Source organism: Mauremys reevesii, linkage group 4 (assembly GCF_016161935.1).
Source record: "Mauremys reevesii isolate NIE-2019 linkage group 4, ASM1616193v1, whole genome shotgun sequence".
NCBI lineage: Eukaryota > Metazoa > Chordata > Testudines > Geoemydidae > Mauremys > Mauremys reevesii.
The window spans coordinates 132,581,959-132,609,687 of NC_052626.1; the positions used below are offsets into that span (position 1 = coordinate 132,581,959).

At 45.3% G+C, this 27,729-nt stretch overlaps 1 protein-coding gene across 16 annotated transcripts in view; it reads left to right on the forward strand.

Annotated features, from left to right (window-relative positions):
* NFASC (neurofascin) overlaps positions 1 to 27,729 on the forward strand; it is a 169,243-nt gene that overhangs the window by 53,087 nt on the left and 88,427 nt on the right. For 15 of the 16 annotated variants that reach the window (XR_005597843.1, XM_039536227.1, XM_039536228.1 and 12 more), the window contains 6 exons: positions 11,905 to 12,089; positions 20,151 to 20,168; positions 22,603 to 22,708; positions 23,212 to 23,408; positions 24,292 to 24,414; positions 24,953 to 25,123. Coding sequence is in view for 15 of the 16 variants with exons in the window: in XM_039536227.1 (XP_039392161.1) it covers positions 11,996 to 12,089; positions 20,151 to 20,168; positions 22,603 to 22,708; positions 23,212 to 23,408; positions 24,292 to 24,414; positions 24,953 to 25,123 (709 nt within the window). In the remaining variant the exon portion in view is untranslated. The remainder of the gene's footprint in view (positions 1 to 11,904; positions 12,090 to 20,150; positions 20,169 to 22,602; positions 22,709 to 23,211; positions 23,409 to 24,291; positions 24,415 to 24,952; positions 25,124 to 27,729) is intronic. The other variant, XM_039536231.1, reaches the window with a different exon arrangement.

Genomic DNA, 27,729 nt, shown 5'->3' on the forward strand with positions numbered 1-27,729 from the left:
AGGGCAGGAACCTGCAGTCTAATACCTAGAACTGTAATTCACTTAGGAAGATCACGTGTGGTGAAAGTGCTGCAGTTACGCAGCTCGGGGGGGGGGGAGGGGGGCGAGGGGATTAAAGCTTGATTTTTTTTCATTACTTTGTTACACTGAGAGAGTTTAAAAGTTGCCTAGACTTATTTCTCCTTCGCTACTAACTTGAGTTGTTTGCAGACATTCTGCTCAGTTTTGATCGTTGGTGTATAAATATTGTCTTTACCAAAGAAGATGAAACTTGAGAGCTTGTGAAACCGTTAGGAAAAGGTGCACACTCTGAAATGAATTATAACAGTAAATGGGTTTGAAGTGTTGTTACTGTGTCATCTAATTAACTGACACAGGTGTTTTACTAATAAAGAACTTTTACCCAGTCTTGAGACTGTAAGCTCCCCTAGGCAAAGACCGTCTTTGCCTACAGCGCATTTTCAACTTAGTGCTATCACCTAGACGCCCACCAGGTGTAGCTCCATTGTGCTAGGTGCTGTACAACCATGTAGCAAATGACAATTGCTGCCTAGAGGCACTTACATTGTTAGCACTTATCCAATAGCAAATACTAAGCAAGGGGATCTTTCCTCTTTGCATATGCATATGAAGAGATGAATAGACTGCTAAAATAATGGGTTAAACCTAAAGAGGTTGCACCTGCAACTCTCACTAACCTTGGGTCAATACGTCAGGGAATTGTGTTTATTTCCTTGTGGAGCCAAGTGAATCGTATTTGTCAGATAGTATATTTGATGAACATTGTGATGGTTTTTGGACAGTTCTGTTCATTTGTCCAGCTCATGTTCCTTACAGTAACTGACTTTTTAAAACCAACTTATTTTACCCACTTACGTTATAAAAAAAAAAGTACTAATTATGGCTATTTTTGTACATTGCAATCCATTGGTACACAGCTTTCGTTACTATAATGTCTGCTACTTGCATAAGTTTACTTTTAGACAGTATTTTGTGTACAACAGTACTTGAATCACGTGGGCATGTGAAATGTATTAATTTCGGACTTAAATATAACTGTATTCCTGGTTGTAGTGGTATACATGGACCAGTACTTTCCCGCATTAAATATTTCCCAGAAAAAGAATAGTGGCTTATATTTTTAGCTTGGGAAAGTGAATGTTCCTTGCTTGCAAATGCAATTTCCACATGCTAAATGCACTGAGTAACTGCACCTCTACCTGATCTGCACTTACAGTCAGTTGATTAGAGGAGCCATTTTTTATATGTGTACCCACAACAGAACTGTGCAAAAAAAGTATGCAAATAACACACTTTCAAATGCAAAGCCACCCTCCTGGAAACACTTTTTTAATAAACCACATATGCCAATATTTAAGGTATTCAATCCCTGCACTGGATACAGTGCAAGGTTACACTGAAGTCAGCCAAGTTCTGTTCCTTACAATGATAGTGATTGTGAAACAAGGTGGGTGAGGAAATATTTTTTATTGGACCAACTTCTGTTGGTGAGAGATGCAAGCTTTTGAGCTTACACAGTGCTCCTCTTCGGCTTATTGTGTCACTGGGGGAGTCATTTGACCTCTCGTTGCGTCAGTATCCCTATCTATGTAATAGGTTAATATATACCTCACCTGGATATTCTGAGAATTCTTTAATGTTTGAAAACACTTAAAAATGATCAGATAATATAGAAGTACAAACTATCGTTTGGAAGAGGGAAGATTTACTTGGACTAGAAGAAAGCACACGTGGATGCACAAAATCACTCCTCTGCCTTTTACAATAGGGTGGAATACCTACAATGCCATGTTAGGATCCACTCACTGTCAGTTTACTTTGTGATGCAAAATATACTGTGGTTGATAGGAAATCTTCTCCTTGATCCCATGTATCCTGCCCAGCAGATTTGTCATGACTGCTGCACAAGATTAAAAAGTGTGGCTAATTTTGCTATGGGAAATGTTATTTCTGCTTTAAATCCTGTTGTCCGTCTACCCGTCACATGACCCTCAGCTGTAATGTGCACCTGCCTCCGTAGAATGGTAATCGTTGTCATTGTTTGTATTCTCCTGGAGCAGGAACATAGTCGCCCTATCTTGTGTGTCACAGCTATCTCCATGTGTCCATCTACTTTAATCTTTTACCACCTCCTTTTCCTGGGCAAACATTGTTAGGTTTTCAGTAGAGATGGGCTCAAGCTGCAAGGTGTAGATAGGCATGCAGATTTCAGAGGGTCTAAAGTAGACCTGTGTGAATCTGAGTCTATGGATAGGGGCCATTTCTGGTTTTAAACAGAACCTAGGAAGATTTCTTTTAAAATGATTTTAAAAAGTTGCTGTCAAATTTTTTACATATTTTACAAATTGCACCTTTATCCAAAACCTTTTCAGTTTTGATAACAGAAGTTAATAAATGTTTACTCTAATTTTCTCAATGTATGTCCCTTAATCACTCCGGCGTTTCTCTCAAATCAGAGAATGAGCATAATACTTCTGTTCCAATCAGTTTCTCTGTCAAGCTCTCGTTCGCTAGTGCCATGCTACAATATCTGAATTGCTGGAAAACTGTTGTTTGTTTTGGAATTACCTTTTTCCCTAAATTAATGGAAAAATTCCTATGGGGCTTGGGCTTCCTAGAGATTTATTATGACATAATTTAAACTTGAAGCCAGACTTGATTGAAATGCCTCGTTAATGAATATTTTTAATTAAATCACTTTTTTGTTTTTCAGAGAAGTAGTTATAGGAAAGTTGTGAGTAAGCAGCTAGGCACACACAATATACCTAAGGTTATACAGGTAAGTAAAGGATGCAAAAAGGAATTAACACAAAGATGGTCCCTGTGCATTATGATATTTGGTACCTATTTTTTACTAATGATTTTTTGTATGTGTTGTGGGCGGGAGGAAATGTACCCTGTTTGTAATGACCTCTTTTTAATCATGCATACTTGAATTCCCATTTAGGTGTGTTGCATGATGGCAATAAACAATATGCAGTCTTAATGCTAGGATGCATCTTTGGTGGGAGGCATGAAACATCATCATAATGAAATGCCCATCCACTGCTTTTTCCTGTGTTATCACCTGGCCTGCACTTTCCTTCTGTACTTTTACTGGCCGACTGTACCCACTGTTTGCAGTTGCCTTTCCCCTCTTTCTCTAATGGTGATCCGGAGGTGGCTGCTGCTTTGGGTGATAAAAGGATGAGAAGTTCATGCGAAACTGGCACAAATATACATGGATAAATAGGCCCTTTAAGTAGAAGGAGGATTCAAATGGGGGGGGGGGGGCAGAGCAGGAGAGAAAGGTGGTGGTGGTGGTAGAACGTCACCCTGTTGTGGCATGACATGGAATGTAACCTGAGAAATCGGAGCATGATTGGGGGGATTAATCAATCTACATGAGCTGTTGCCATATCTGAAGTCAAATGCTGGAGCTTTGCAAATAAAACAGTGATGATCTGTGTGTGTACAGTACTCAGAAAGAAAAGCCATGAAGCTCTCTAGTGGAATCTGTGACTCTGAGATTGGAAGATAGAGGGGAAGGAGCTTAATGCCTGGTATTATTCACACTGAAGTCAATGATAAATTTCCCTTTGACTGCAATGAGGGAAGGATCAGGCATTTTTAGCATGCTCATAGGAATTACATTGTACCCCTTCCCCCCAACTGTACATTGCACTGAAAAGTCATGGGGGAAGGTTGCTGTTGTTTTAAATGCACTTGGATGGTAAAGGCATCTTTTCATTTGGAAAGAGTTCTGGTGAGGACTGTGGCAGATTGTGGTATTCTGGGCTATAGTCTCCAGTCTGGAATGAACAGTTTGTGACAGTCAATGCTGCAGTGTGTCCCACTTTCTGGGGAGGAAAACATAGCACCAACCATGCACTTGTTTTGAACTCTGGAAGAGTCTTTGGGGAAATGTTTAAAAAAAAAAATTCCATCTCATTGTTCGTTTTCCAGTTGGGCTGGAGAACTGGTGTAATGATACAGATGATGCTGGAGTCAGGGCTATGCTTCAGTAGGTTGGATTCCTGTTTAATGGAATCAAAATCTTGCAAGAGCAGCTGATGTCATCAGATTTCTGCTGTCTTAAGCCAAGATCTCACAAACAGCAGATGGGATGTTTGGCCCAGTCTAATCTGGAAACAGAGCTACAGAGTCTTGCTGCCTGGACCATGTGCTGGCTTCTAAGATTTGGCCTAGGGGCTTAAAACTTGAGAGGGTGTAAGGCCACCCTACAGCGGCAATGACAGGAATTCCCATCCCAGGCCTGCCTCCTGCAATGGGGGACAATTGCTGAATGTTATGGGGCCTGGTTTTGCAGATGTAGCTTGGGTGGTGTCATGACCAGGATACCAGCCGACATGGCCAGCCCTGGGAAAGAAAGACGAATAGATTTAAGGTTTGTGGACTTTCCCAGTTTTTTTGATGGGAGCCAAACCCTTTTTGCTTCACAGTGCAGTAATGCTTCATAGGGATGTATCATGCAATGTTGTGACCTAAAGGTTTAGTGTCATGACATGGCATTAAACTGTGATATGACGGGTGTATATTTTTGGTCCAGTAATAGTTAAAAAGCTCTAGGATGGAACTGAATGCAAGGAGGAGGAAGAGCTCATACTCCCTTGCCTTAAGAGTAGTGATTTACATGCCAGAGCCCTATTCTCAATTCATTTCCAGCGCAGCAATGTAATCGGGATGTTTCAAAAGTCTCTTGTTTAAAATTTCAACCCATAGATTCCTTGAGTCACTCATTGAGGTGTATTCGAAACATTGGAGAGTCACATGGCCAGTAGCATCTCCATGCGTGTGGGTGTGTGCTTGCATGCGCGTGTATGCCTGAATGCAACTCCATTCCTTTGCATTAGTGACATTCTCTCCACGCTTTCTGTCCCAGTGAGAGGAAAGGTTGTGACAATGTGGGCTGTGTTCTGCTCTGACACATAGCCGTGGGCATGCAGCAGCACTGTGTGTCCTGAACAACTCACCCACACGCACAAGCACGGCAGCAGAGGTTTCGAGATGCACGGTGAGTCATGCCCACGTACCTCGGCTAACAATGGGGCTCTCAGGGACCGTGGCTTTCATGCAGGTTTTGTGAATGTGGGGATAATTTTGATAGTGTTTGCTTGTTTGCTGAGTGTTCCTGGAAGCGTTTGATGAATAGCTCTAGCAATGCTGTGCCGCCTCGTTCTGTGCAGTTCTCCACATGCCTCTCAATCCAGACGCGCAGTAACTTTTGCTGTATTTCAGTGCTCTGATAACACACTGTCATCCTTACTCCGAAACACCCCCTGGCTCCTCTCCCCCCCCCAATCTACATAATTCTACCCATGCATCTCAGTCCAGAACTGTCTCATAATTTGCTGGCTTCAGTGTACCATGGAAGTCCTGCACTGGTGCCATTTCTGACCCTGTCCCACAATGACTCTTTATTTCTAGCTAGTGCTAGATCAGAAAATCCTGAGAATGAGTTGAAAAAGATCAAAAATAAACAACAAAACAAAATAAAAAACCTTTAACGATCTATAATCTGATTGGTGGAGTTGGGACACAGAGGGGACTTACTGGTGTAGGCAGAGTGGCAGTCAGAGAACAGGGTTGCAATGCTCATAATGGAATCAGAACACTGGCCAGAGGGACGTAAAATTGCCAGCCCCAAATGTTCCAAAACCATAAATCCAGCTCCCCAAAATCACGAGCCTGGTTTAAAAATCATGAGATCTAAATAATAACTTGAGGAGGGTGTTTTTGCCTTCTGATTTCTGAGTCTTTAGCGTTCATATTTCTCAAGCTTTGCTTTGCAAGCACAAAAACTAGCAATTCTTTTTACTTTTTAAATGTAAGCAGAGATTCTCATCATCACAGGACTCCCAGAGCTGAAGCTTTAAGAAAACCACCAAATACGGGGAGACTTGTGAAAAAATTGGGCACACTAGCAATAGTGGAGATTGAGGAAGGTGAAAGAGAGGAATACGGGATCTGTTCTTGCCTTTATACATGTCAGATACCCAGAAACTATGTGCTGAAAATTTAGGTGATAACCCTGCAACTGGATCTGCCTACGCGGCCTCCTGCATCCATGCAGAGGCCAACCGAAGTCAGTCTGGCTCTGCGTAGTTGCGGGTTATAAACCCAAGGAGAGCAGTTTGCAGGATTGGGACATTAAAATCTTCAATGCATCTGCCACAAGAACAACCTAACAAATCCATAAGAAGTGCCTTACTGAAAATCCCTGACCTTTACCTAGTGCTTTCAATCTGTAAATCTCGCTCAAAGCACTTTATAAAGGAGGTCGGTATCGTTATCCCCATTGTGTGGATGTGGAGACAGAGGCACAGGGAGGGGGAAGGTGATTTACTGAAGGTCCCCCAGCAAGCCAGTAGCAGAGTAGGAAATAGAATCCAGTGTTCCTGAGTCCTAGTTCAGGGTTGTTGCCATTAGACCACACTATCTTGAATTTACCAGAGGTGGGAGTATATGCAACATTTAATGGGCCGTACATAGCTGATGTATCACCACTGACAGCAATGGAGTTACACCAGGAATGGATTGGGACCAGTATGCTTGTCATACTTGGAAAATAAAGCATTTTTCTTGAGGCTGGGATTTTCAGAGGCACTTAAGGGATTTAAGTGCCCAACTGCCATTGCATCCCAGCGACTATCCGTCTCCTTGCTCCCTTAAGAGTGTTTGAAATCCCAAGTGTTTAATCTTCCACGAGATGGTGATATTGATCCACTTGGCCTTTCCCCCTGTCATTCTGCTTAATAAACAACTTGATTTGGTAGATACGTACATGGTAATGGGGGCCAATCCCTGCTTAATTTGTGCCAGGGCTGAGCACTGGCACCTCTAGGCTTGGCAGTTCATAGCTCTGGCACCTCTGCTTGACACATCACTTATGAAAGTAAAAAAAAAATAAAAAAAAATTGCTTGATCCCTGGCACTTCTTTCACTACAAATCAAGCCCTTGAGCCACTACACTACCTTTTATTTGCTCCGAGGGTGAAATTCAGTCCTGTGCAGGTGGCACCGGACTTGCACATTGCTAATCCTGCCAGGGCTTTTTAAAAATTGGGCTTTTCTTGGTTTTTGGTTCTTTGATGGCTAAAGATATCCTACAGTGAGTGCTGGGGTGCTGGTGGAGATTCCCGTTTCGTAAAAAAACAACCCATCAGGCATGTGGAGGCTGATTTTTCTCTGGTTTTGCTGGAGGACGTTTGGTAGGACTCAGATGTTTGTTCATTGTGAGCTCTGTAGTAGTTACTAACAACAAAGTTTGGGAGACATATGCAACCTCATGCTTAAAGGTTTAAGATTATCTTTATTAGGAGGAGACCTGATGTGGGGGGAAGGTCATCCCATCACTGCCTCATGCAAGGTTTCATACACCTCTTAAGTGGCTGCTGCTGGCCATGTCTTGAGAGAGGATACTGGCCTCGATGGACAATGGGTTTTGTATGGTCTGGCAGTTATGTTCTTAACACCTTTACTGAAGCCAGGAAGGTGGTGAGATCTCTGCACAAGGGGTGAATTTCATAGGTGACTATGGCACAGTACTATGAATGCCCTACATTTGAAAGCTTTCCTCTGAGAAAATGGTGGTAGCTACCTGGAGCCAGATAGTCCTATGCAATGTTGGAAGGAGGAGTACTTTCAGTGCGGGTGGCTAGTACACAGGTATCAGGCAATACCAAGGCTGATGTAACACAGCAGATTTCAGTGATGTGAGGGGAATGGAAAGATCCTGCATGGCTGCTCCTGTTGTTTACTAGTGTATTTTTCAGTGGTGTTTTCCCACACGTACTGCCCTGTACAAGCAGTTAGCAAATCAGCTTAATCATAGCTCATGAATATTCTTCCGATTAGCGGCTGCTTTTTCCTGTGGGCGGCTAGTCTACAGAAATTAGAGGTCATCCTCACCATTGCCTGTGGCTGGATTGTTCCTTGTGGTGCATTCTCCAGGACAGTGCAGTTTAGCTTTAATTCACCCAAGGATGAAGCCTCCCCCGCTTCCCTGGGGAGACTAGTCTGTGGATTAAACCCAGGCATTCCCCCCCCACCACCTTTTTTTTCCCTGATGTACTTTGCTTTTTACAACATTCAGGGACGGTTGAAGTCTTAGCAGCCTCCAGAGCTGCAGCATCTTATTTATCTTTCATGAATCTGGGCTTTCCTTGTCTGCCAAATGACCTGCCCTTGCACCACTCTCTCATCTGGTAACATGCAGGGGAAAAAAAAAAACTTGTGCAAAGAGAGAGGAAATATCACATAGAAATAAGTCTGGACATATTCTGCTATTTGCTGCCCTGTCTTAATGTTGGGTAATAGCTAAGAGAGAGCTGTCTGCACGTCTGCCACTGATGCCGAATATTTATAACGCTATTAAAGATACCGTCATAACTCAGGCATGATGCAGTCTCCGATGAATTATGAAAGCCCAGTTAAAGGGATAATTTATCCTCCTTTGCCTTGTCTTTTAATCCATGTTACTGATTTTTAAAAAAGCAACAAAAGACCAAACGCGGATGGGGTTGAAATGTCTCACATCGTGAAAATGCCAGAGGCTGCTGGATTTGTTGATGTGACAGTGTATGGTTGTGTTTCACAGATGTACCCTGTGTGCCTCAAAAGACTCTTTCATGTATGGGAAGATGAAGCAGAACTAAATGCTAAACCCAGGGCTGTGAGTTCAATCCTTGAAGGGGCCACTTGGGGATCTAGGACAAAAATCAGTACTTGGTCCTGCTAGTGAAGGCAGGGGGCTGGACTCGATGACCTTTCAAGGTCCCTTCCAGTTTTAGGAGATGGGATATCTCCATTAATTTAATTTAATTTAAATAGCTAGTATGCTGATCTCTCACATGCAGAGCCGAATTCTGCCAACGTTTATATCAGGGCAACCCAGATGACTTCAGTATAGTTCTTAGGTGTGACTGGAGGGAGAGGAGGAAATGTGTCTACCCATGCAGAGGTTAACGCCAGGCCTAAGCACTGCTTACGCCCTCCAAACAGGACCGGTGCATAGGCCCCATTTTGAAGTCTGATCTAGCTCCTATTGAAGTTAAGGGAGTTTTTTCTATCACCTTTAATGGGAGTAAGATCAGGCCATTACTCTTTATACTTGTCAACCCCAAGTGGGCCAGTTCTTTCTTTCACTCTGTACAACTCACATTGAAGTTACTGACAGCTCTGCTTGCCTATCAGAGGGCAGAACTGGGCTACTGACTTCAGTAATAGGGCTGTTAGGGAGGCAGGGGCGGCTCCAGGCACCAGCACGCCAAGCGCGTGCCTGGGGCAGCAAGCCACGGGGGGCGCTCTGCCAGTCGCCGCGAGGGTGGCAGGCAGGTTGCCTTCGGCGGCATACCTGTGGAGGGTCCGTTGGTCTCGCGGCTTCGGCGGACCTCCCGCAGGCGTGCCGCAGAATCCACGGGACCGGGGACCTCCCACAGGCAAGCAGCCAAAGGCAGCCTGCCTGCCGTGCTTGGGGCGGCAAAATACCTAGAGCTACCCCTGTAGGGAGGACAGGATTTATCTCATGAGTAAAACTCCTGTGTGTGTCATAAGCATCATAAGAAGAGGCCTGGCCATGTGGTGCAGTGTTTAGAACAAAGGAGTAGGAGCCAGAAGGCTCCCAACTAAGACATTGACTCACTGCATGACCCCAAGCAAGTCTTTTGACCTTCAGTACCTCAGCCAGTCCAGCTGGAAAATTGAGTAAAAAGCAGAAAGCTTCCTGACACAGAGATGCTGCAGCTGAGCTCAGCTTTCCTTGATCCATAAATGACCAAAAATATTCCAGTTATCTTGTAACATACTATATGATATTAACACAGCATAATGGTAGAAGAATAATTGTTACTGTCACTCAGCTCTGCTGAAGTATATTGCTTGGGATTTCATTAGCGCTTGGAACTGTTCCCAGCATAGTTTTCTTCAGTGAAATGTAGCACATTTTTGATATTCACAAATAAACATGGCGTTTTATTTATTTATTTAATTTGGTTGGTTGAGGGGGTTGTTTTGGGGTTTTTGGAGGCATCTTCTGTATTTTTACAGTTTTTTTAACTCCTATTGGTTTTCCTTCACAAAATTGTTGGTTTCACTCTTCTTTATTCATTAGTTCTGAGTAACTTTACAATTAGTCACCAGGCACAGCATGATGATCCTGTTTCCATCCTGAAATGAATATCTGATTTCTCTGCATTATTCCTGATCAGAGTTGAGTTAGGATGAATGTTTGTAAAGAAAATGATCAGTGGGATTGTGAACATAACAAACCTGAGTTTGGTATCTAATTTGTCAGGGTTTGTGAAAATTGTTTGCCATTATTCATCTATCTCTAGCCTTCTCAGCAGAGTAACTGAGTACAAACAAAATGTTTTCCTTGAAGTGTTTGGAATTCTCTTTCTTTGGATTTTGAGCATTGCCTGGGTTTTGAATTCTAAGTACAGTGGACATAGGCTGCAGTAACAGTTTGCATGATCCTCTATCTGATACTCAGGGCCACATTTTCAAGAGTTCAGTACTCACCATTTAGCCATAAGGGTCACAACAGGAGCTGCTGACTGCTGAACTGTTTGGCACAGATTAGAACTTGTGGGTGCTGAGCACTTGAAAATCTGTCCCCCAATATTTCTGAGTGACTCCAATAAGGTGCTCTCAGGCCCTGATCCTGCAGTTGGATCCATGCATAAGGCATCAGGGCTAGTCAGCGTAGATCCGATTGCAGGAGCACAGTCTGCTTTTGGTTCAGTGTGTATCTTTGGGAAATATTCCTTGGTTGTATACAGAGAGGCTGCTTTAGTTAAGCTGCGCCAGATTTGTACCGGCGTAATGGAGAGTAGAATTTGATCATTGATGCATTTTTTTAAAAGGTGCTCCAGGTTTTAAATCTGTATATTTTATTATCTCTGGTTAGGGCAATTCTTACAGCAAATTAGGCGATTCTGCCGCAAGATTGGAGATGCGGATTCCTTGACTATCAAATTATTTCAGAGGCGCAGCATGATCTGATGGAGCCCAGGCCAGGAAGCCAGGACTTCTGGAGTTCTGATCTCGGCTCTGACACTGACTCATGGTGTGGCTTTCGACCGGGGTCTTGTCTTCCTCTGTGTCTGCTTTCCCCAGTCTGTAAAGTGGGGAAGATGTGACTCGCCTATCTCGCGGAGCTGTGTTGTGAAGATGAAGTAGTGACTGTTCATGTAAAGCACGTTGAATAGGTTAAAGTCTAAATCTTTAGTTCATGTACATTTTTCCGAGTATTCTGATTATATGTCATCAAATGACTGGAAGTCAGTGACGATACAAGAGGACTCTGTAGGGCTAACATCTCTGGAGCACTCAAATATTAAGACTGTAAGCTCTTTGGGGCTAAAACTCTCTTACTATGTGTATGTACAGTGCCTAACGTGATGGGACTCAAATCTTTGATTGGAGCCTCTAGGACAGGAGTAGGCAACCTATGGCACAGGTGCTGAAGGCGGCACGTGAGCTGATTTTCAGTGGCACTCACACTGCCCGGGTCCTGGCCACCAGTCCAGGGGGTTCTGCATTTTAATTTAATTTTAAATTAAGCTTCTAAAACATTTTAAAAATCTTTATTTACTTTACATACAACAATAGTTTAGTTATATATATTATAGACTTATAGAAAGAGACCTTCTACAATGTTAAAATGTATTACCGGCACGTGAAACCTTGAATCAGAGTGAATAGATGAAGACTCGGCACACCACTTCTGAAAGGTTGCCGACCCCTGCTCTAGGAACTACCCCAATACAAACAATTACAGATGAAAAGTGCTTCTCTCCTCGGCCCAAAAAATAAGAAAATGAGGAGTATAGAGCGCTCTATAACCTGCTCATTAATTTGTGGCTTGTGTTTATTTTGCAGTTAAGAATCCAAGGAGTACAGCTACTGTGGCAAGAGGCCAGCCTGCCCTATTGAAGGAAAGTGGAGGCATAATATTATCCAGACATTCAAAATGGTAATGCAACAGTACCTCCTAACGTACACAGGAGTAGTGTTTGCTCTGTACCTTCATCATATCATCAGAGCCATCGACGTTCCCCTGGATCGTAAGTTTCTAGATTTATTTTCGGGGTTCTCTAAAAATCTCCATTGAGGAGCCCTGCGGTGTAATGGTTGGAGCCAAGGACTCGGGAGCCAGAGAGACCCTGGGTTTTCCAATCTGGGCTGAGCCATTCACTCACTGTGCGACCTTGGGCAAGTCTCTTGAGCTCTTTGTGCTTTAGGCAACTTCATTGGTTAAAGATTGGAAACTGCAGTGAATGCTGCATCTAAGCTAAGCTGTTCCTGGTAAAGAAATAATGTCACGATAAATATTAGCGCAGGATTCCTGGCATTTTCCTGGAACGTGTCACATGAGAACACTGATCATTTTTGCAGGCTACCAGACTGGAGAGTAGTTGCAAAGAGGGAAGAATAGGAGTCAAAGTGACCCCTCCCCCCCAGTGTCAACACCTGAAGTACTGTTCCAGTGCCAACACGAACCTCCTGTTTGGTTAGCTAAGCAACCAAACTGTTCTGATTTTGAAGCTACTGGAGCCCTTGTTTAGGGGAGGATCTGATGCCACCAGGGGCTCCAGTCCTGCAATAAATGCACATGGGAAGACCCTTGTGCCCACCTGCAAGTGCTGCTTTATATAATTCCCACAGGGATGATGGCCGTGGGCGAGGAATTGAACAGGGCACATAGACATTGTCCATAGGTGAGAAGGAGGGGATAACCCTCTCCCTCTGCGTAGGTGAAGGTGCAGATGTATGCAGAGATGTGCAGGGTAAGTAACTCACTGGTCTCCCTAGCGCGATATAAGAGGGGTGAGAAGTGGGGCTCATTTTGACAGTCAGGGCCGGCTCCAAGTGTTTTGCTTCCCCAAGCAAAAAAAAAATTCCTGCACCCTCCTGGCCCTGCCCCAACTCCGCTCCATTCCAACCCCTTTCCCAAATCCCTGGCCCCCCCTCCTACCCCTCCCTCCTAGGCTTCTCTGGGAGGGAAGGGGAGAAGCGGAGCGGCAGTGCGCTCAGGGGAGGAGACGGGGGTGAGCTGGGGGGGAGCAGTTCCTCTGTTCCTCTCCCCCCCCGGGGTTACTTCCTGCGGCCCTCCTCATGCCCCCCACCACCGCAGCTCACTTCCGCTCCACCTGCTCCCCTGAGCGCGCCACCGCTCCGCTTTTCCCCACTCCCAGGCTTGCTGCGCGAATCAGCTGTTTTGCGGCACGCCTGGGAGGAGGGGGGAGAAGCGGAGTGGCGGTGCGCTCAGGGGAGCAGGCGGCGGTGGAGTGGAGATGAGCTGGGGGTGGGGGGGAAGTGGTTCCTCTGCGCCCCCTCCCCCGGGTTACTTCCTGTGGCCCTCCCCGTGCCCTCCACCGCCGCAGCTCACTGCCGCTCAGGGCTGGCTCCTGGCTTTTTGCGCCCTAAGCAAAAAAAGCCACACAAAAAAAAGGAGCCGGAGTGCCGCCCCTTGGAAAGTGCCACCTCAAGCACATGCTTGGAGCGCTGGTGCCTGGAGCCAGCCCTGTTAACAGTCAGGGAAGAGGCATGTTGGAGCTGAGAGGAGAACCAAGGGAGAAGAGGGTTTCCTCTTCATTTCCACTTAATTGAAGACCCTTATGTTGTACTTGGACTGAGGAAAATCCTGTCATCTTTGTTTGGCTCTGATAGGTGTTTAAACTCCACCAAGGTGCACAGAATTCTCTCCTTCCTTTCTTAGGTGCTGTGCTGCTGTGTAATTACCCTTCACTGCCAGCAGAAACATGGATTCACCCTAATGGGCTTTACTTAAAGATAAGGGAACTTCCATCCTACAGGTTGCTGCTGTGTTAAGGAAGCCAGTAGCTGAATGCCACTGATAATTGAGAGACTCTGAAGATGTATGATATGGGCAATTACTATGGAGACTATGTATGGGATGCTTCTTCATGGAGGAGAGAATCTCATTAGCAGTCCTTTCAGGCAGACGCTGTCATCAAAATGTAGATAGGTCTGGTCCCACCGGGAGGAGGAAACCGGGTTATATCGGGAAGGTTATGTGTACAACTCTGCAATTTTTATCCCCCTCCATCAGGCCATTTTGGCTTAATTATTAGGTGGGTTTTATATTTTATTCAGGAGGATAAACATGGGGGGGTGGGAAATGCAGGGTAAAGAAATTTCTGCTGAATGATTTTGTTAAACCACCTTAACACCAGTGCTTAGAAAATGTCTGACCTTGTGTTGTCATATTCTAGACAGTGTCGTCTAAGTGGTTAGAGCAAAGCAAAGGGATTGTTGGCTCGGATACTATTCCAGACTTGGCCACTTGGGTCACTTACTTAACCTCTCTGTGCCTCTGTTTTCCCCCTCTGTAAAAGCGGGTGTTAATAACCACCCCACCCCCTCACAGAATTCATTGCAACTCTGAAGCACATGGAAATCCTTTTATGAAAGGTGTTAGAGAAGGGTACGGTATTACCAAGGCCTAACTTCAGGCTAAGGGAGCATGACACTTCCTGATATGGGAGGTTTTACCCTTTACAGTATAATGTTGGTCTGTCTTAGACACGCTAGTCATACAAATTGGCCTCAAATGCTTTCCTGACTTAAATGACCTAGGAGGGGCGGGGGACTGAAAAGTTATGGGCAAGAGACAAGAGAGGTGCTTTTATGCAAAGTTTGGAAATAGGTGGAAAGATGTAGGTTGTCTCCAGGAGGCAGGAGCTGCAATGGATGAGGCTCTTGTGCCAACCGGGTGGGTGGGTGGGTGGGTGAATGCAGGGCCCCCATTCAGCAAGGTGCTTAAACATGTGTCTACCTTGAAGCATGGGAACAGTCTTGACTTCTCTGGGACTGTTCCCATGCTTTAAGTTAGTCATATGCTTAAGTCTGTTGCTGAAACAGAGCCTAGATGCGGAGAGAGACTGGACATGAAAAGAAAGAGAGAAAAGGTGTATGAGGAAGGCTTGGAGTGAATTTATAGATAAGGCAATTCGTAATGGGATCTTTAAATAGACAAAAGTCAGTGATGGATGGCAGGGATCTTTCTGAGAGTTTCAGAATGAGAGATGTGGGTCTGAAGTCCCAAGGATGGACCACAGCTGAGCTTTCACGCAGGTCACACATAGGTCGATGCCAGCTGGTCGGTGGTGAAATAGGCTGTTTGATCTAAATGTATCAGTTTTGACACAGTTTTCGTCGGGAAGGTTTGAGAGCGAAAGAGAGTCGGACAAGCACACTCTTCTCTCGTTGTCTTCTGGAGCTTGGTCAACAGGGTCCTAGCCTGGGACCAGGGCCCAGTGCTCAAGTCCCTGCTCCACCTAATTCAGAGTGATCTGCGATGAAAAATTCTGTGTAGCTGGAGTTGGTGGTGGTGTAACATGCACATTGCACTTTGTTGCCCTCGACATTGAGAATGTATTTTGCGCACACAGTTTGATTGTGTCACTTATCAGGCCCTGCTTTGTTAAGAACTTAGAGCCCTTTCAGAAATGTAAGCTCCCTGAAACGGAAGGGGAAGCAGCATGGCCAGACAAAACCTAATTGATTTTAAAAGAGCTTCCTGCTGCAGTTTCTTGTGCCTTGGAAGGAGTCATTTTTGCCTAGTCAAGTGTAATGAGACCTTAGAAAAGTAGAGAGAAATGCTTATAACTTGTGCTGTGGAATATTACTTTCGTTTCTAGACGACCTCCCATCTAAGGAACTTAAAGCGCCTATCACTTGTTCCTCACACCACCACCTGGGAGGTAGGAAAGTATTGACATCTTTTGGTGAGATGTGCGGAAACAGAGGTCATTTTAAATACCTTGTTTTACTTTTATGATTTTTTACTTTGCTATGTTAAGTGCCTATTTACAAAGGTGATTGGCACTCTATAAACACCTAAGATTGATACTAAAGTGAGTTGCCATTTGCTGATAGGGAACAGGATCCATTTACACTAGCAAAACTATGTCTAGGGATGGTGTCATAAGCCAGTTTGATCTTGCTTGTGTAGACATGACCAAACTGTGCTTACTGCCCTGATTGTTAATATACTCTGGTCCTAGCCATACTGGCAAGGCCAAACTCTGTTATCTATCATAAATATTCTTGGGCAATAAATTCTAACACCAGGCCTTTCTCCAACTCCACTGATACGACAGTTTTGCTAGTGTAGATGGTGCCTTGCCCATAGTGCCTCTGGCAGAGCGAGGAAAAGAACCAAGGATACCCCCCTGGCGTGCCTTAACCACAAAGCTGCCCCCGCTCTTGGGGGACAGCATTTCCCTTTCTGACCCTGTCCAGGCTTCATTTGAAACCAACAACCATATTTTACAACCGTAACCACCATTCAGACAGGACCCTTGTGTGACTGCATGTAGCCAGATGAGAAAACAAAGGGGAAGCCAGGCTCTGGGGCAGGGTATGCCTGTCTTTGCCTAATTTATCCTCTTTTAAGGAAATTCAAATGAACTCTGCGCAATGCTGCGAACTTCAAAGCATTGTCGCTCATCACAGCGACTTGTGGTGGGATGAAATCCAAAAGTGGGGTGTCCCAAATCAATGCAGGAGTTAAAGGTCTTGCCAACATCTGTCCCACCCAGCTGAGCCCATTTCAAATAGTTTCATTTAACTCTTTGAAGGCATCAAGCGTGAACTCCATTCTCCGTCTGACGAAGCCTTTAGAGCTGCTGGGGAGTTGGCGTTTTAATTTCACTTTTAACCCAGTCAGGGATCAGGTCTCGCTAGCCCTTTTGTGGCTTCCCATTGTTGAACTCCAAGACTTAACTAATGAATTCATCACTCCCATCTTGAATGTGAAAGGTTACAGGTTTTACTAAGTCGAGCAGGTGGTGCATAAATGGCTACAGCTGCTCCTGGGTTGTGCTGGGCCCTGATAAGTGTTCAAATCATGAGCTGTCTGAGCAGATGAGCTTTATTCACGGCTATTACAAACTGCACAGGACTTCCCTCCTTCATGGGGATAAGCTCTTTCTACAGGTGCATGGATGTGTATTGTAGGAAATCTCCATAGATGGGGAACACTGCCTCTTTAACTGGGAAGCTCCCTCTCAGAGAGCTTGCAAACACAGCTGCTAGTGGGTTGGGTGTCCAGCTTGAGCATCCATTGCAGTCAAGTTTTAAGAAGGTGCAAAGGAAGTCGTGGAGAGGTAAAGTATTTCACTCTTCAGCCTTTATAGCAATAGGGAGACAGTGCTTGCTAGTGGTTAGATCAGCAGACTGGGAGTCAGGCAGGGGTGAAAGTAACTCCGAAGACTTACCAGTACGGGGCCAGGGTCGGCTCCGGCTCCAGCCCGCAGAAGGGGTGGGGTTGTGGGGGGAGTCAGTGTCCCTCAGCCAGCCCTTCCAGGCCGCCTGGCTCGTGCCGCCTCCGGCTCCAGTGGTAATTTAAAATGGCCTGGGGCTCTGGCCACTGCTGCGGTAGCAGTGGCGGCGGCCGAAGCCCCGGGCCCTTTTAAATCGCCAGCCCCAGGGCAGCTGCTCCCTTTGCCCACCCCCCATTCGGCAGCCAGGTGGGGAGCAAAAGGGCAAGGTTCTTTGCTGTGGCAGTGCCTTAATGTTGGTGCCTCCCCCCACCCCCATTGCCAGCCCTGCCAGTGGTGGGGGGGGCGCAAAAGGGCAGCGATGTTAAAGCACTTTAATGTGGCAGCGCTTTAATATGGGCTGCATACGGGTCACTACTGGCTTCTTACCAGTATGCCATACTGGCCCTCACTGGCTCACTTTCACCCCTGGAGTCAGGAGACTGATATTCTTTTCCCAACTCTGTTACTGACTCACTGTGACTTTGGGCAAGTCACTGTCCCTGTCTGCTCAGTTTCCCCATCTGTGATATCTGGGATAATACTCGTACTGTGTGACGAGTGTTGTAAACAAATCAGTGGGTTTTGAAAATTCAAAGCACCATAAAGAAGAAAGTTTTATTAACATGTCTTTTGTTATATAGCTGCATTAGAATAGTTACATTACTGCATTTAGAGATCCTGGGGTGAACCCTTCAATAATGTATAACTCATGCAATCAATTAATGAACCACTGTGGCACCTGAAGGGTCTTAATGCTACCAAACTATGGTTCTATAATTTAAAATATGTTTTTTGCACATCGTCTTCTCACCCCTCCAAATTATTTCTTAAACCAAATTTTTTTTGTATTATAGACGATGTTAATTTTTATTTGTTGGAAAAGACATAGCATATATTGGAACAATACTTGTCTGTAGTTTAAATGAATTCTAACCTTATAACTTTAATAGAATTGTACTGTTTAACTCTTTGTTAACTTAACAAAAGATATAATAGTTTAGCCTTAATAATGTTTTATTTTTACCTGCTTATTTCTTTTAATAAAATGTGTAAAGAAATATAACAAGTTACAATAAGCAACTAAACCAAGACCATTAAAAAACCAAATGAATCAGCGACTGTCCTTAAAAGCCTAACTAGGTCCCTCTAAAATAAACCCTGTGGTTCTCACCTTGTGTTGCAGTGGAGTCCAGAGGCCTGTCCAGGATCAGTGCCTCGTTGTGTTAGGTGCTCTACAAACACATCTATCACAAGGAAAAGTCTCCCTGCTATTGAGTCACTTGGTTATTTTGCACAGGATTATTTTTCTTCCACTTTTTTTCCCTAAACAAAAGCTTTCCTAGACTCTTCTGCTCACTTCTTCTATCGAATCTTGCTCACTGAGCCTAAAGTCTCGTGTGGGCATTGCTGAATATGGAGCTGGAGCTTCCCACTATGATATGTGGACAGGGCAAGTGTCGCGTCTCAGCGCAACAGTGATGCACCGTGGGGAGGAAGGAAGTTGTCCATGGACTAGGGTGACCAGATGGCAAGTGTGAAAAATTGGGGTGAGGGGTGTAATTAGGTGCCTATATAAGAAAAAGCCCCAAAATACCAGGACTGCCCCAATGAAATCAGGACATGTGGTCACCCTACAATGGAGCATTGTGCTAGCACACATTTCCTCCTGCTTGGAATCAGTATCTTCCATATGCTTGGCTGGCCAGTCAGCGGTTTGTTCCCCCTTTGCTGTGTTCAGCTTTCTCTTTACATTGGGAAAGCTTCTGGGGGTTCAGCTCTTACAACCAGGCGACGGAACTGCCTCCTTGTCTCCCCTTCACCCTGCCCCGGTGGTCATCAGGTCTTGGCAGAGAGCCAGCTGCTACCAGCTTTAAGTATCTGTTTAAACAGCTAAATGAAGAGCTTAACAGGCCTCTCATGGTTCAGCTCTGGAAATAAACACTGGTACCTGGAGGCAGACCCTGACTCAGGGTTGTGGGGAGGCAGGTGCATTAGGCATGATGTCTCCCTTGGCAATTAAGATGCCTTATAATCTCTTGGTCAGACACGATGCCTTACAGGTACCTGGGTTGCTTTGAGCTTTTACTTAGTTAGCCAAATCAAGGCTTATTAAACCCTGCATCAGCTCCCTGATTGCCTGGAGGGCTGGCATAAGGGGCTCAGTAACTGGCTTTTGAATTTGCCACCAGTTCAAGCCCAGACCTGGTTAGGGATCACAAGTTACCACTATCCGATAAGTATCCTGATGTGCAGTCATTGGTTTGCAGTCTAGTACCTAGCGGAAAAGCATCGCTCTAACTAAACACCACCACTACCCTCTTGTTGGCAGTCACAGCAGTTGAGGTCAAGGACGGAATTCGCCCAGAGAGACTGAACTGCTTTCTTATCCTTAAAGGCGATCTATCCAACTCTGGGATATGTCATATTGGTGGCAGTGAGATAAGATGTTTGCTCTGGCAGCGCCCATTCTGTGCTGATCTCATGAATAAGCTGAGTCCATCGGTCTCCAGAGCTGCCTATCTGTCACCATTCAACCTCACTAAATTCACACGTGCAGTTTTTAAAAGGCAGGTTGGGGGGAAGTGGCCTGGGACACGTAATCCTCATTGTGAATATGAAAGAATCATGTTTTTGATGGAGGGATTTTCCCATGTTTAAATGAAGGTAAGTGGGCTAGAAGGCATTTGCATTGTTTACTCTAAGGTGACCATGTTTGGATATTGATATATTTGTAGTCCCTTTGATAGCCATGTTGCGTACATAATCCATTGGATTCTTTTTCAATAACCTTCTTTTGTTTCTTTTTTTATAATGCTTACACTTTGGAACTAACAGCAAATATTCAGAGTGAATGTAAGTCCTACCCTGTCTTGGTTTTTTATATATTAGTCCCGCTGGTGGGCAGCAGAGGTTGTGCATGGCATGGGGCTGCAGCAGGAGCAATCTGAATGGCTGGCTTGTGATGGCAAGGCAGGAACAGAATCCACGAAAGCAGACTCCGTTGCAAGATTCAGATTTTAAGAGCATGAGCTGTTCCTTGGAGCTTGGGGAGTCTGGCAACCCCCCTGCCTCCTCGGACTGTCTGATCCACTGCATCCGTATGTTGGCCTGTTGGCAGAGATATCTGCAAATGGTTGGACAATTCTAAATCAGTGTTGCCTCTAAAAGGGCCCCCTCCTAGGACCATATTCTGATCTGCAGTATGTCAACATAAGTGCATTGACTCTAACAGAGTTACTCTGGATTGACACTAGATCAGAGCCCGACTCCTAATTTTAAATCGGGGCCAGTACATAACTGGAACCTGATGTCCTAATTTGCAGATGCTTCTAATGGCTCTTGCAGATGAGTAGATTCACAATGTAGGTCAGAGCTGCAAATATGGGCCACAGCTAGACACAGCAGACCTTCCAAGGCAGCGGTTCTCAAATGGTAGGTGGGGACCTTCAGAGAGGTTATCCTTTTCTAATGGTGGTTTCTAAGGATTCGTTTCCAATTCTATCCTGCAATGAGATTCTCACTTTTTTCCCCACTATCCTCCTACCACCATTTGTCTGCTTCTAACCTAACTCTCTACCTTCCCCCTTCCTGTCCAACATAGCTCTCCTCTTTCCCCTTCAGCGGTGGGCAGTTGGTGCCTTTGAATTTGCAAACTGCCTGAAGACCCGTTCTCCTGGCATGCACAATGTCTCCTTTGAATTGCTGTGTGTGCAGAGGGCGTGAACTCTGGATTGTGGGGAATAGACCTGCTGTAAGGGCAGCAATAGAATTGCCCCTGCCTCATTGCATAGCTCAGAGATGATCATGTATCTCAGCTACTAAGCAGCCTGGGCTCTTCCCCCTCCTTTGGCACCTTCAGAGAGGAATGGGAAGGTCAGAAACCAGGTTGTGGTGTTAGCTGAAGGGAAGGGCATAGGGAGTCTGCTGTACTCTATCCTACACCCTGCCTTAGATTCACTGTCCCCCATACTCCATCTGACACTGGAACCCAGATTAAGAGGAATCCGGCGTTGGTTAGCCCCATGTCGATTCCTTTTCTGTACATAAGGGATGTGCAGACAGGAAATAAACCCAGCCACAACCAGAGAGGACACTAGCAAAACAGAAGTGCTCACAAGTGTCCCCTGCAAGATGCAGCAAAGAATCCTGTGGCACCTTATAGACTAACAGATGTTTTGCAGCATGAGCTTCGTGGGTGAATACCCACTTCTTCGGATGCAAGCAGTGGAAATAGATGCAAGATGTTCTGCTACAGGGAATAGCAGCAAAGAGAAGATGGAGTCAGAAATGTTCTGCAGGGGGAGGGAGGGAAGCTAACCTTGAGTTGCATCCTGTTGTGAGGGAAGTGGACTTTTGATTGGAGGGAAATTATAATCCATAATGTGGGGATCGTGTTGTGGGAATGTTTGAGAACCGCTGCTCTAAGGAGATTTCAGTTCTAATAAAGCGGCTATCATGTCCAGCAAAAGCTTAATCTTGCAACACAAACACTAACTCTGTGGAGAATTATTGCTAAGTCTGTTTCAGAGGAGAACTGCATCTGTTGTTTTGCTGACCCTACTAAATAATGGACATGCATGTCAGATCAATTTCCTATACCAAATTAGTAATGTACAAGTATCTCCTCTTTAAGCTATTTCCAATTCCTGGGGTAAGAGACTAGGGTTCAGATTCTGATCCCTAGTTATCCTGGTGCAAATCAGGGATAAATCTGTTGAAGTCTCTGGAGCTATGCTGATGTTAAATATAGAGTAATGGTTCAGAACCTGACCCTAAACGGGTCATTGGTATATTCTTTAGTCTTTGCAAACCCTTAACTCCTAGATACCAATCTGGAACTATCTCTGGCTAAACATGGAAGTTTTCAAACCATTGTCTTGAATGTGTTTTACCTCGATGGCTTCTTGCAGGAACTTTTAGGTAAAACACGTACATTTGTCTTCTGTCTTTGAAAGCTCTTAGCTAAGATTTGCTGTCACATTCAGTCTTTCATAAAGAGGTTTTGTTTGTTTTTGTTTTGTTTTTTTGTTTTTTAATTTTTAGTTCACATCAGATGGCCTGCTGGTGACAGGGAACTGCCTGACCAGGGAGCTTGAGTCACTTGGATGAGAAATGTGCGGCTCTTACATTTTGAAGGGTCCTTCTACTGACACCTGCAATTTCAAAGATAATGAATATAAACAGTAAATCCCCCTAGGGGAAGTCTCAATTCCCAGGAGGATTCCGTTGCAGGACAATGACTAAAGGGTTTCTCCTCATTCTTTTTTTCTTTCTATGTCCTTTGCAGTGCCTCAACCTCCCACAATTACAAAGCAGTCTGTGAAGGATTATATTGTAGACCCAAGGGATAACATCTTCATTGAATGTGAAGCCAAAGGGAACCCCATTCCTACGTGAGTGCATTTTAAAGTTCTCGTGACCTTGAGGTCCTGCTGTTTTTGAGATGCAGAAAAGTTTACTAATGTCAGCAAAAAGGGGAACCAGATCTAAAGACGTTCTTGCACTGGACACCTGAGAGTCTTTCTGGGTACCTTGGCCAAACTCTACACTGGTGTAAATTGGCACCGCTCCATTATACCAGCAGAGAATTGGGCTCCTTACCTTCCACAGTACAGCACTTAGCTCTGGAATTTAGACACTATGGTGACAAGGACCCTATAAATACCCAAATAGATTTAATGTGGGAATACACAAGGGGCAAAAGCCTGGCACTCAATGAGAGCTTGGCCCTGGCAGACTCTATGGAAGAGCAACCAACTCCAGGTCGTGTCTCTCTTATTAGGTAGGAAAGTTAATGGATCATACGTTAAATGTAACTGTATTGTAGCTAGTAAGGCTCTTCCTGTGTGAACACGGCACGTGGTTACATAATACACGCAATATCCAATGTTGGCAGTTTTTCTTGGACACGGAATGGGAAGTTCTTCAATGTGGCCAAGGACCCGAAGGTCTCGATGCAGCGCAGGTCGGGGACGCTGGTCATCGACTTCCGCGGCGGTGGGAGGCCGGAGGATTATGAGGGGGAATACCAGTGCTCTGCTCGAAATGAGTACGGGACGGCGCTCTCCAGCAAAATCCTTCTGCAGGTTTCCAGTGAGTAATGCAGGCTTGTCGCTTCTGTCTCAAGGCTGAGCCAGGCAGTCTACAGCCTCAGGTAGCTGAGTGGCTCTTGTTTGGGTTAAAAAAAGATGTTTGCATGACATAGGGTTTGCAGAAGCTGGGAAGTAAATATTTGCCACGCAAATGCCACATCTTGCTTCACTTGCAGTATGTGCATCTGTTTTGTTTTGTTAATTCGGCCTTGCAAATGAACTAGAGCTGTATAGTGGTAATAAAATACCCATTACCTGCATTGGCTGGTAGGCTGATCTTTTCCTTCCCACCACTCCCACCCCTGTATCCAACAACTCAACTGCAATAACTGTATCCTGACTAACTTCTAATGGGCCTGTCACTGTCTTCTGGGTGCATCTCACACACAAACAGTTTGTAATTGATCACAGTGGATAGCAATCTCAGCTGCTAGGGAAGGCCACATAGTCTGGTGGCTAGGAAGCAGGACAGAGAGTCAGGAGACCTGGGTTCTCTTCCCTTCTGTGCCACTAACCTGCTGTGTGACCGTGCCCAAGTTACTTTGTCTCTCTGTGCCCCAGTTTCCCCATATGTTATATAGGGGTAATGACAGCCACCTTACAGAGGGTGTTGTCTTGAAGCATAATTCATTAGTCGTGTTTGTACAACACTTAGAGACCCTCCAATATAAGTAGTTTTTGGAGGGAGAAATATCATCATGGAGCAGGAACACATGGACCCTGCAAGAAACCTGTGTGTATAAAAATTAAATTGCATCAGGGTCTTTCCATTGAAACCAGGCCAGGTCCTCGGAGAGGGCGATGAGATTTCAAAAAACAAATCTCTCCCAGTATATTCCCTTCAACTCAATGTCTGCTATGTGTCTCACATCTTCTGATTGCAGGGTCTCCCTTGTGGCCAAAGGAACATTTGGACCTTGTAGAGATCGATGAAGGATCCCCGCTAACTTTAAAATGCAACCCACCCCCTGGGCTGCCGCCTCCTGTTATCTTCTGGATGAGCAGCTGTAAGTTAGGACAGTGGTCGGGTGGCCAGGGCTCCCTGGACCATTCATTTCACTGAGGGAAGTCTTTTGACTGATCGCAATATGTATTTTAATGCAGAACTTCAACCTCCCCCCCCCCCCGTTTTAATTACAGCAGAAGTGGAGCTGAGAAATGCCTTGCTCGTACATGGACCTAGCTCTTTAAAATCCCTCCCATCCCGTGTCATTGGTTCCATTGGAAACCAGTGAGTTCTTATAATCCAAGCGAGTCCCTTCCAGCAGGCTAGGAAGGCTGTGTGTTGCTCTAAAGTCCATGAGGGGCATGGCAGCCTCCATAGTCGTATTTTGTTTTCTTCATGGAGTGTTTCATGCCACTAATTACAAGAACTGGTTTGTACTCATCAGCTCTTGTTGGACTTCAGTGACCCTGCGTCAGTTATGCATTTGCTGCCCCCTCCGGATGCTTTGCCAGAAGACACACCAATTGTTTGAAGGCAGATGTTAAGGAGTCCAGCAGCGCGGTGGCTTTTGTTTTGAATTCCTGTTTTCTCTCTCTCAGCCATGGAGCCAATCCACCAAGACAAGCGCGTCTCCCAGGGCCAGAACGGCGACTTATACTTCTCCAACGTTATGCTGCAGGACGCCCAAACCGATTACAGCTGTAACGCGCGCTTCCACTTCACCCACACCATCCAGCAGAAAAACCCTTACACGCTCAAGGTTCAAACCAGTAAGTGTCGCCTTGACCGGTTGGGTGGTGCTTCTTTAAGTCTTTCTGCAAGGGCTCCCCTCCGAATCGTGCTGTCAGTATCATGTAGAGAAGGCATTCCGTGCAGCTCTGAGATCTCTCCAGGGGAGGGCACTTCCTTCCATAACAGGGTTTAGAATAACCGAAGAATTGGTGGTTGAAGGTAACCATAGCAGTTGGACCAATAACCTAAAGGCGGGGTATTGATGTCTTTCTCATGCTTCAGAACTTCACTGCTAAGCAGGCCTATAGCTTATGCTATAAGTGTGTGTGTGTGTGTGTGTGTGTGTGTACACGTACCCGAAACCAGCTTCAACAGAGGTGAAACGTGTCTGTGCTTTTTGTAGGGGAACTTTTATATACATAGTCAGTGGGTGATCAATCTCTTTAATTTCTAGGCTTCTTATATGAGAGAGAGCCTGGGTCTGCTCAGAGCTGCTCCTGATGAGCCCAGAGTTAAGGTTATTTCCTGTGCCGTGGACCTCAGTTCTTTTACATTTGCATTGTATCTCCATAGCACTTTCCTGAACAAGTCTGAAATAATGCAGAAATATACACAAGAATGCGGTAATGAGCCCCAGGCAGCCAGGGATCCTTAAAACATGCTGCATCCAATTTTGTTCTTGGCGCTATCTCATTGAGATTTCACCAGCGTAACTGAGTGCAGAATTATACTGTGCCCAATTCAGATCCATTCTAAATTGGTGCAATTCCTTTGATTCCACTGGAGTTTCACTTGCTTAGGCCTAGCCTGAATTTAAGCCCATTGTTGCTCTCATTGGGTAGAGAAGATATTGTATTTGTGAACACTGAGGCAACTGGCACATGTAGTCTCCTCATTTAACTCACGAGCTGCACAGCACAGGGCTAAATTATTTATAAACAACAATCTGTTGTTTAGCTGCGTGACTCCCACTCACGTTAACAGGAAAATTAACCCTATGGAGCCCAAGCGATTGCATCGAAAACTTGGGCTGGCTTGCAGGTGACCTCAGTTTCAACCCAGAGAAGGGCATCCTCTCTAGGGGCAAGAGGATCCATTTATAATTCACTCTCACTACATAATGAGAAGTCTCCTGAGATGACATTGAGGCTGGAGATGGACAAACCAGATTATGTCTCTAATCTCATTCAGAGTCCTTTGCTGACTGCAAAATCCTTTCACCACTGCAGTGATAGTAGGTAGGCAGTCCTGGATTTGTTTCTGAATATTTATTTTATTTCTAGGTGTAAGGGATGCACATCTGTCTAGTAACTCAGCATGTCAAGGGAGCCAGGGGATGAGATGGAGAGTAAACATGCTTGTTCCTGGCACCAGTATTCTCTTCTGTGGTCTAAAAGTAGATTGGTTTATGGAGGAAGGCAGGTCTCCAATGCAGATGGATTTCACCGGGGGAAATTTGGAGAGAGATCATAGTTCCGCTCACCAGTGGATGCGGAAACTTTGTAAGGTTGGGGGGGGGGAGTAAGAGAGAGGATGAGGAAAGGAGATAATACCCCGCAAGGCGGGGACTGTTGCTATGTATATGTACAGCACCTAGGACAATCTTGGTTGAGGCAAGCACAATGTCACATTACTTTGAGAGCAAGAAGCTTAGCCGCTCCCTGTGTACATTTTACACTATGGTGTAAATTGGAGTATAACTCTAAAGACCGAAGGCCTAAGACCTTGTAACTATAATTTGAGGGGAAGAGATGATCAAAGAAAGCAGGCATGGTGTGTGAAAATGCCTGGTCAGGCTCTCCCAGATGCCGCTCTGTATAAAGAAATAGCAATGAGAACAGCATTACCCAGCTGCAAGTCTAATGCCGTGAGAGTTCAGGGCTACAGACTGCGGGAGTTAGGAGGAGGACCACACAAACAATGGTTCAGAGACTTTGCTGTATATTTCTGTTCTCTTTAAACAGGATAACGAACATCCCAGGTAAAAACAGCTACTAGCATTATACCTCCCTGCATAGCTTCACCTTATAACTTTGACCCTTGTCTCAGTTCAGAGTCAGCAGAAGCTGAGTCCGATCCTTCCCTCATTCATTCATTCATTCATGCCCGTCACCCCAACCGGGGTATGGGCCGCCAACAACAGATCTCCATAGTCTTCTATCCTGGGCCATTCGCTCTAGCTGGTTCCAGGTATAGCCCATTTTTTTGCTATCAACCTGAAGGTCGCGTCGCCAGGTATTTCTTGGGCGGCCTCTTTTCCGCTTGCCTTGGGGGTTCCACTGCAGTGCCTGTCTGGTGCCGTCTTTCCTGACTCGTACATGGTCCTCACGTTCCAAGTGCCGATGGTAATCCTCCTGGCTGCAAGAAGGGTGATCGGCTTAGTGGCTTCCTCGCGGCTTTCACCACCCAGCGTCATGCATCTTCGAGTTGAAGACCCTTCTTTTTCCAGGCTAAAAGTCTCTGTTAACTCTATTGTTGGCGTTTCTGTAGCAAACTGATTTCTACAGGGTGGAGTTGCTAGCCCCACGCCCAACCCTCCTCCTTTACCCTGACTTGGGACAGGCAGATGGCCCCAAAGGACCTCTCTGGTGGAGTTCCGATCCTTCCCTGCTGCCCATTTTTCTCAACATCTCCATTCTGTCTC